At 34.1% G+C, this 10,152-nt stretch overlaps 1 protein-coding gene across 1 annotated transcript; it reads right to left on the bottom strand.

Moving 5' to 3' along the window:
- Positions 1-6,622: 6,622 nt before the first annotated feature.
- On the bottom strand, positions 6,623-7,561 carry LOC133185107 (G-protein coupled receptor 12-like). Its single transcript, XM_061320165.1, has one exon. It carries the CDS (start codon positions 7,559-7,561, stop codon positions 6,623-6,625), a length of 939 nt encoding a protein of 312 aa, XP_061176149.1.
- Positions 7,562-10,152: the final 2,591 nt, after the last annotated feature.

The following is a 10,152-nucleotide window of genomic DNA, read 5'->3' as shown; positions in this document are numbered from 1 at the left end:
TTTTTTCAGTTTTCAGTGTAATATCAGACACAGTTCCATGTCAAAGGTGGATCTAACACCTAAATTATCTCAGAAAACGAAATATGTTCTTGACTTCTTTAAAATAATATGAAATTTAACATAGGTATCGGGGCTTTCTTTTCACATGATATGAAATTGAATTCTTCAATGCTTCATTTTCTATCTAAAACAAGTAAGTTTGAAATTTTGACGTCATAATAGAATTACATGTAGCACCAATGAGACAGTCTAAACTCGTGCATATATTATATATTGAAACATTATTTACATCCTATATATGAAACTGGTTAGGAAACTTTAAAAAATAGGAGCTACATGTATGTCGCAAAAATGACAAGATGTTCACAATGGTTGCGTATCTGAGTGATTTTGTCCCAAACAAGCGTGAGAACATATCAAAATACAATGTCTTATTATAGAACAATTCGTTGCTCCAAGATACCTGCAGATTTGATTTATTTAAAAGAACTTTCATACCAGATACAATGAAACTTATTATAGATAGAAACGAGAGAAGTCATCTCCCTCAGTGCATTTCGTAAAAAACCTCATTACAGAAGTCAGAAATTCCCCAACCCATTTTTTAATGCTTGTAGAAAATATTATAATGCTAGAAATAATCTTTTTAACACGCACCTGTTTATCAATATGCTAGATGAATTGTTCACTGTTGACGTTAAATCCGTTAGTATGGTGAGATGCAGACTAATTACACTATTTTTGCTGCTGTTCACAAATTTATTGGCGAAATCTGTAGATTTTAAGTAGCAGTTTTATTTAATGGAATTCCACTTTTATAACTTGTATTTCTTGTGAAATTCACATATCTCTGAACTATTTTGCATTTCATTTTCTTATATTTAAGAGATACCAGTAAATATAAGTTGTCAGAATTTGTGTCCAATAATAATGTCAATACAATAAAATAAAAATCTCTAGAGTTCTAAAAATATAACTTAACTTTTAACCTTAAATAAATAAATATAACTAAAAAAACAGCCATTGGCCAATATTTTTCCGTCAAAACTTTTAACGTCCTTGTCCAGAGTGTGTAGAGGAGCATCTTTGTGTTAAGTTGTATTTTTGAGTTATATTAGACCATTGACATCAAGTTGACTTTTGACAACCTTGTTTTATAGTTGTACTTTCTAGTTTCTAAGTTTTGAATGGAAGAGGCATATGAAAATGTTACTGATTTTTTTAAATAGTTGGTCAAAGCTGGAATAAATTAATTCATTGGAGATGGACTCATTCCCATAGCTTGGTTTGTTGCAATAATTATATGTATTTATTATTCACGGTAAGAATGTGAATACAAAGAGAAATATTTGCATTTTGCATATTATGAATCAAGAGAGAGAACTCTGCGACCTGTGTCAATATTCAATATCTTATAACCTTTATATTCTATGATGGTACCAGATTCTGCTGTCATGTGTGTAATATCCTATATGTTTACTATGGTTTATATTGTTTTGCAGAATCTTCGTAAACAGCTGAAAACCATCTTATTATGTTGCCGCTCTGTTACACTGTATCTTCTAAAATGTTAGAGACAGGGATGTGACATTTACCGTGTGACTGCTTATCATAATTTTATTCAGAGCAGAAACATTTTGCATGACGTAATACGTTTTTTGAAAACTATTTCTTTACTTAAACCCTTTTATTTTGTATTCAAACTTAAAGCTATCTGGTACGTCTAGTCATAGAAGCCAATGTTTAACCAGAATTTAACAAGTTATTCCCCAGTAGACATGAACACAGGTAGTTCTCCAGCTCACTCGTGTACAGGAAGTTGTTCCCCAGTGGACAGTGTACAGGAAGCTGTGTCCCAGTAGGCATTGTATAGTAAGTTGTTCCCCAGTAGACAGTTTACAGAAAGTTGTTTCCCCATGAGACTTGTGTACATGAAGTTGTTCCCCAGTAAACTTGTGTATAGTAAGTTGTTCTCCAGTAGACAGTTTACAGGCAGTTGTTTCCCCATAAGACTTGTGTACATCAAGTTGTTTACCAGTAGACTTGTGTATAGCGAGTTGTTTTCCAGTAGACAGTTTACAGGAAGTTGATTCCCCATGAAAGTTGTGTACGTGAAGTTGATTCCCCATGAGACTTGTGTACATGAAGTTGTTCCCCAGTAGACTTATGTATAGCAAGTTCTTCTCCAGTAGACAGTTTATAGGAAGTTGTTTCCCCATGAGAGTTGTGTACATGTAGTTGTTCATAATGAGACTTGTGTATAGCAAGTTGTTCTCCAGTAGACTTATGTACAGGAAGTTGTTCCCCCAGTAGACTTGTGTACAGGAAGTTGTTCCCCCATGAGACTTGTGTACAGGAAGGTGTTCCCAGTAGACTAGTGTACAGGAAGTCGTTCTCAGTAGACTTGTGTACAGGGAGTTGTTCCCAATAGACTTGTGTATAGGAAGTTGTTCTCCAGTAGACTTGTGTACAGGAAGTTGTTCCCCCATGAGACTTGTGTACAGGAAGGTGTTCCAGTAGACTAGTGTACAGGAAGTCGTTCTCAGTAGACTTGTTTACAGGGAGTTGTTCCCAATAGACTTGTGTATAGGAAGTTGTTCTCCAGTAGACTTGTGGACAGGAAGTTGTTTTCCAGTAGACTTGTGTAGAGAAAGTTTTTAATTCTTATATCACAGAGGCAGTTCTGAACTCAGAGATGCTTTAGATTTCGTACAGGTATTTAGATCTCTATTAAAACAAGGAAGAAGGTGAGGTATACCATAAGGATTATTTAAAAATGAAATAAGTACCTTTGGAATATTCCAAATTGAAAAATTGTTTTCCCTGTGATAAATTTATGCACTATTACGATATTCCATGCAGTGCTACAAGCTTGTAGGAAATCGTCATTCTAAGCGCAGTCATTGTAAGGATCCTGTCTTAATGGGTATTGCATATCGGATTCCTTATACATGTATTGGGACTGATGTTAGAAGAAGTAGTATCATTAAACATTTCAGAACCTTGTGTATTGGGCTTGTAGATTTATGCTAATAATGAAAAAGGTAAAGATAACGAACTGTGATCTGTAAACAATGGGAATCGTAAATAGGGTAAAAATACGGACCCCTGGAAAAACCAGAGCTAGGTTCAGATACCTAGAAGAAGTAAACGTCCCCTGTTGACCGATCACACCCCCGTGAACCCTTTGCACTGACTAGATAAACGGAGTAACACGTATTCTACTTAGTATAAAACCGAAGATCTAACAATTGGTAGGAAACATGCCATCAAATTTAAAAATTGATCGTACTCAGAGCATGCTCTTACGAACCCAATCAGTTAAGGGAAATAAACACCATATGCAGGTGATATTGGAATATTGTTATATAAAGAGGGGAAGTTAACCATAGCAAAGCTGGTCATTCTGTTCGTTGCATAGTTTAGTTGTTGGTTGTCCATTAACATCTCTAGTCAGTAAAACATCAAACATCACATACAAAACAGATATGTCAGATTCTGTGTTGTCTTTTTATATTGAATCAAATGAATGAAAATGATACTGTTAATTGATAAAACGTCGTCCATATATCTAAATGTCGATTTGAGAGCACAGCAAGATTTTTTCTCATGCCGATTTTTTTAAAATTGATAATGCTTCACAATAATATGGAATTGAGGAATGGCTGTATAAAGCGTTGAAAAAGACTAGGTTTTGATGTTATTGACCAATTTTTCTAAATTTCAAAAAAAAAATGAGTTTTGAGAAAACATTTAATTTACTCCACATCTTGAATAGGTTGTACTACAGTAGGTTTAAAGTTTCTCCTTCACAGCACTTCAAGAAAGGAGCTTAGTATTTCAATATTAAATAACATCTGACAAGAAATGAAAAGAAAAAAATGTGGGAAATTGCTCATAATGGAAAAATCACAGTAATGAGAATATTGGATTTAGTTAGATAATACATCTTGAAAACAGAAGGAAAAAGAAATAAAAAAACGTATAGCGGGAAAAAACACGATTTCGATCAAATACCGATATATGTCAAAAGATTTTTAACACTACTCATTTTATTGGGATTCATGCATATTTTAGCACCCTTATTACTACTACCATAATATGATTTTGAAATCCGAATTATATATAAAGAAAAACTGATAGCGTTAAATCAAGATTTTACCAAAAAATAGTAGACCATGTTCATAACCCTAAATTTGCATTTGTGTTAAATTTTGAATGCATTCAAAAAAGGTACACCTTCAGTAGATGAAAAAAGAGAGAGTGAGATAACGTTTCAATTTCAAGAAACAAAGCATTAGATTTTTCATTACAGTACAACAAGTAAGGTTTCAAAAGGTCTGAAACATAATATAATATAAAGTAACACTGATTAATAGATAAAAACTCAATTCTGGAATATCTACATTCATATTCATATCAATTTGAATCAGTATAATTACATATATGCGCAAGTGCAGTCTTTACATAATAATTCTAATCATTATTAAATGAGTAAACTGCTTTATTTACAGAAGCATGATTCAAGCTTAATACTACAATTACATTATACAATACACATTTCTTTGCTCCATCATCTTGATTCGCAGCAATACTTAAATATGCATGTACTGTTGAGCGAATCCATACCATAATTCACAGACCGTACATACTAAGAGATTTTGTATAGATAAAACTGACCACTTAAAATTGTACATTTTTTCACCAAAAAGTTTACTGTGAAATATAATTTTTCTGGGAGTTTAATTTTCGTTGTTTCGTGAAATGTTTGTTTGTTGTTTAACGTCCCTTCGAAAATTTTTAACTCATATGGAGACGTCGCCACTTGCCGGTGGAGGGCTGCAAATTTATACCTATACTCGGCACTTAGGTCCATTGTGCAGAGAGGGATCATTTTCGTGCGAACACCTACTGTGACACGCAGTTTATACGTTCTCATCCGAAGGACCAGTCTCCACGTCCAGCAGTGGATTCGAACCCGCGACGTAAAGATCAGCTCCTTACTTCGCCACTATAGAGAGATCGCTCTAACCACTGCGCCATGCGGACGGACTCCACGAAAATAAATGATTTAAAGTAACTCATGGAAGAGAATAAACATGATTAAATAAAACATATTAATAAAACTACCTAGTATAATTTCACAAATCTTCATAAGAAGAATTGTAAAGAAAGACTCTGTTCTTCAATGGTAACCAATGGTTAAAAATTTTAAACAAACAAACAATTTTTCTCATCTCTATTTGTATTTGACTATTTGCCTGCAAGACCTTCTGGCAAAAAAAAATCCTGTATTTAAAACAAATTGAAAAAATTCCATGAGACAAGGAAACACATGTATTGAAGAGATGTTCATCTGGATACTGAGGGTACATCATTTTGATAGCCAACACTACAACACAGATGCTACATAGACGCGGATATAGAGCGCCTGTCTATTCAAAATTAGGTATAAAGTAAGCAAATTGAACTTCAGGTGAGCACTTTTCTCTACAGTGTACTTTAACTGATCTATAGATAAGTGTGAAAAATCAAAAATAGCTCCTCAAAATTAACCTGAGAAATTAAAATGCTCTCTAGCATCTACGTTTCAGAAGTTGTCGTTTGATATTCTATAATCTGAAGGAAAGATCTCACCAATAAATCTTGCTTCGAGATGATGTGGCGAAAAAAAGCATTAGCTCAGTTTAGGTTCATAAATTTGAACATTTAACCCATATTTATAAGATTAAGCTATAATCATAGAGTTCTCAAAGGTAACCATTGTCAAAGGACTATGGAACGCCAAATTAACATATTCAAATATTTGAACCTATCTTCAAATAATTGTACGTATCTTCAAATAATTGAACCTATCTCCAAATGAATTGAAGATAGGTACAATTGAAATAAAGATAGGTCTAAATGAATTAAAGATAGGTGTAAATAATTATACCTATCTCTAAATAATTAAACCTAGGTTCAAATAAATTACACCTATCTTTAATGGAATTACACCTATCTTCAATTAAATTAAAGATAGGTTCAATTGAATTATACCTATCTTCAATTCATTTAAAGATAGGTACAATTGATTTGAAGATAGGTACAATTGAAACATATCCAGAAAGGATTTGGAGATAGGTACAATTCAATTATACCTAGGTTCAATTCGTTTTGTGTTATTGAAAATAATGAAAGTTCTTCTGACAGCGTTTTGAACAATGGATGGAACCGCACAGTGCATTTTTATTGTGAGTAATTGTTATTGTCAGTATCTTTGTAATCAAAGATATCTTCAATTCAATTGCACCTATCTTTAAATCAATCAATATACCTATCTTTAATTCATGGCATTTGTACCTATCTTCAAATCAATTGTACCTTTCCCTATCTTCAAATCATTTGTACCTATCTTCAAATCAATTGAAGATAGGTATAATTGAATTAAACCTATCTTTAATTCATTTGGAGATAGGTACAATTGATTTGAAGATAGGTACAATTCATTGAAGATAGGTTCAAATATTTGAATATATATTAATTTAGCGTTCCATAATGGACACTTAGTGGGACAGAGAGAGGCAATATTTTAATGTGTTTTTAAAGTACATGTATAGAAAATCAGTTTTTTACTTTTAAATTAAGCTAACCGGAACATCTTTCGAATTTCCTGTCTCAGTTCTGAAATCTGCCAGCTGTAAATGATTGGGTTGATTAAGGAATTGAAGGTAGTAGCACACAGTGTGCTGATTATAATGGTGTGTGGCCGTTCTCTGGACAAGTTGACGAACACTATAGGACCTGAAAAGATCATTAAGGCACCTAAAATGATGCTGACAAGTTTCATGGAGTGTACAAATCTCTTGGTCCTCAATTTTTCCATTTTGTCTCTTTGATTTACCACTACAGACACAGAGCGATCTTGTGAAGTGCTTTCAGTAGGAATGGTTGGAGCTGTCTTCCTGTATCGACGACGTACCCCAAGTAATGTCAATATGTAGAACACGATGATGAGGCCCAACAAAAGAGCATTGAAAGAGAGAAAAATTGGCCTAAATAAATTATAGTTGTTACCGTAGACTATCTTCACATTGCACACTTTCCTGTTTGCTAGCTTTACTGGTGCCATAATGGATCCAATAAACGTCATCACCCCCGTCCAGCTAACTGCATACAGTATATACTTTCGATGACCATTAAACAAGACCATGTTCAGGCGATTTTCTGTAATCACTAAGAAGCGATTAAAGCTTATATAAAATGTTTGGAAATGGGACATAGCTATTCCTGTAACTTGTAGAAAAACATTAACGATGCAGAGTGGTAGGATCCCCGACAACCATGGTAGAGCAAGACGAGCACCTGTAGAAACAGCACTCACCCCCAGCAGAAGATCACCAACAGACAACGCCAACACGAGGTTGTGGTGGATATTCTGTCTCAGTCTGGGGCTCCTTATTGATGCAGCTACAATCACAGAGTTCTCAAAGGTGACTATTGTCCCCAGGGCACATAGTGTGATAGAGAGTGGTAATGGAAATCTGGTCTGTCCTGGTATTGTTATATTGGTTGCATTCATTTCTGTCAGAAATCCTTTATGTAGTGTTCACCTTGTGAGAAGTTTTTTAATAGTAATATTTTCCTGTAAAATCAAATTGTGATACACTAATAAAAGTTCAAGGCTAAATGGCATTATTTTTAGAAATCTTTGCTGACTAAAAGTAATAGTAAGAAATTTTAATTTATTCACTAAGTAACATTGTTTAAAGGTGTTGCAATACAATATTATGCCCCTACCAACAAAGTTTTCGTGCGCTGAGAATCATTTTGGCTTCCTTGTTTTGCTCTGTGGGCGAAAAAAGGGGGTTTTTTGGTGTTTTTATTTTATTTTATTTGGGGGGGGAGAGGAGAGTTGATGATAGCAAGCAAATTTTTTAAAAGCTTAATTTATAATCTTTAGAATTAATGAAAATAGTATTTTTTTTTCAAAAATACTCTTTTGACAACATTGTCATAGATAAAAAAACAAGAGGCTAAGGGCCACATGCTCCTCTTGGTCACCCTTATATTCCCATAAAAAATGTTGACGTCAAATTGTTGTCCCACCCTCGCCCAAGTGGCCTTACTTAACCAAACATGAATGCACACATGGGGATTCTGAGAATCAATCTGACTAACTTTACTATGCTTTCTGGAGATTTCTTTTAAAGATATCTATATACATGCATTATGTAACAGTTGATTTCCAAATCTAGCCCTCATCCCAGTCTACATAAAATTGTACACACAACTTAAGATTGTCTGTATATCAATATGATTTGGTGTCACACTTTAATTTTTAAAAAAAAACTCATATATTCCCATGTAAAATTCTAAATATCTATTTTATGTCCAATTTAGTCCAAGGGGTCCTGATGAACAAATGTGTACTTTAAAGAGATAATTGCATTATATGTAATTATTGCATAACAGTGGGAAAGAAGACAATCTTGTTATATTTCAAACACTTCTACTATATATTTTTCAATAGAAATATTTGATCCCCCTTTTGCCCCCTCTTAACCCTGAGGTTATTGTTTAAATATTTGAATCTGCACTTTCTTGGGATGCTTGCATAATAATATGATTTATAATATGATCCTGCTTTTTTAAAAAACCTTTTTTTTCCAACATGCAGTACTTCCGTGTAAAACTTTGATCCTCTTTTGTAAATCAATCCCATCTCCGGTGGGAATAGTTTTAATTTACTTGAATATGCACAACCTGAGAATGCTTGCATATCAGTTCGACTAATTGTGGCCTTGAATTCTTGGGTAGAAGATTTTTAAAAATGTTTTATAGATGTTCCCAAATAAAACTTCATTCCTATTTTGCCCCACCCTAAACCCTAGGGCCTTGATTTGTACAAATTTGAAATAAGGAGGCATTCACATAAATTTTGTAAATGATTCCATCAATAACACCTATTTCTGAATAACTCCCTGGAAAGACGGAATGACTCTTCATTGGCACAAATATAAATCCTTTAAACAAAGGATGCTTTGTTGCAAATATGGTGAAATTGGCCAGATGGTTCTGGAGAAGATTTGAAAAGTTAAGAGACACAAACAGATACAGGACACTCTTCCAGAAAAGCTCATTTGAGAGTTAAGCTCAGGTGAGCTGAGGGCTGCTGTTTCCACTAGTTCATTGCCTGTATGCTACTTCTTTTTAAATTTCTTGTTCCTTCTCAGGGTAAAACATATTCAAGAGTCTGGATATTCAAATTCCAAAGGCTAAAGAATTACTTGAAGCCTAATATTGTATTTATTAGTACAAGATCGGAGTGAAATCAGATAGAGACGCGACTGATTTAGTTTAAAAATCTGCCTAAGGTTTTAGAAAAAAGGAGACCTAAGAGAGACGATTTTACAACTACTGTTCTGAAATCTGAGTATCTAAATCCACACAATGCAAGAGATAGGATGAGGCCAGACGAAATCTAATATGTTACTGCCTTCAAAAATTCTTTATGCTTAAATTCTGGAGGGAAGATGAAATGTATGGAGATAACGAACAGTATTCAAGCTCAAACGTCCATTATACAATACAAAATAGGAGCAGAGCAAACACGGACCTCCAAACATCAGAGGTGGGATCAGGTGCCATGGAGGAGTGAGCATCTCCTGCCAACCGGTCACACCCGCCGTGTGCTCCTTGTCATGATCGGGAAATAAGGGAAAAATCCGTCGACAATTCAGAGTGTAAATAATGGCCTAACAATTAGTATGAAAAACGTCAGTCAGCATTTGACTCAATGATAAATTGTATTTGCTGACAAAATCATTGTATCGACCATAGAACTTACGAAATGATGACTTTAAACGAGACAGCTGATATTCTTGTTTCATCAACTTATTTGTCAATAATTTACCTCGTTTTAGAAATTGTACATACGTAGAGCATGCTCTTGCGTATCGAATCAACTGAGAGAGATATACCCCGTATGCAGGTGATGAAGGTATATTGCTGCATAAGTAAGGGAAGTTGACGATTGAAAAGTTAAAGTCATCACGTTTATCATAAAGCTTGGTTGTTAGATTACCATTAACGTCTTTTTCAAGTAAAATATCCAAATATGAAACAGATGTGTCAGACTCTGTGGTATCTTTTATCTCAAGTTCACCAGGA

Source organism: Saccostrea echinata, unplaced genomic scaffold (assembly GCF_033153115.1).
Source record: "Saccostrea echinata isolate AGI-Se365-2 ecotype Australia unplaced genomic scaffold, CSIRO_AGI_Sech_v1 ptg000012l, whole genome shotgun sequence".
NCBI classification, from domain to species: domain Eukaryota; kingdom Metazoa; phylum Mollusca; class Bivalvia; order Ostreida; family Ostreidae; genus Saccostrea; species Saccostrea echinata.
The sequence above is the reverse complement of the archived record's forward strand: the minus strand, read 5'-3'. Positions and strand labels throughout refer to the sequence as shown.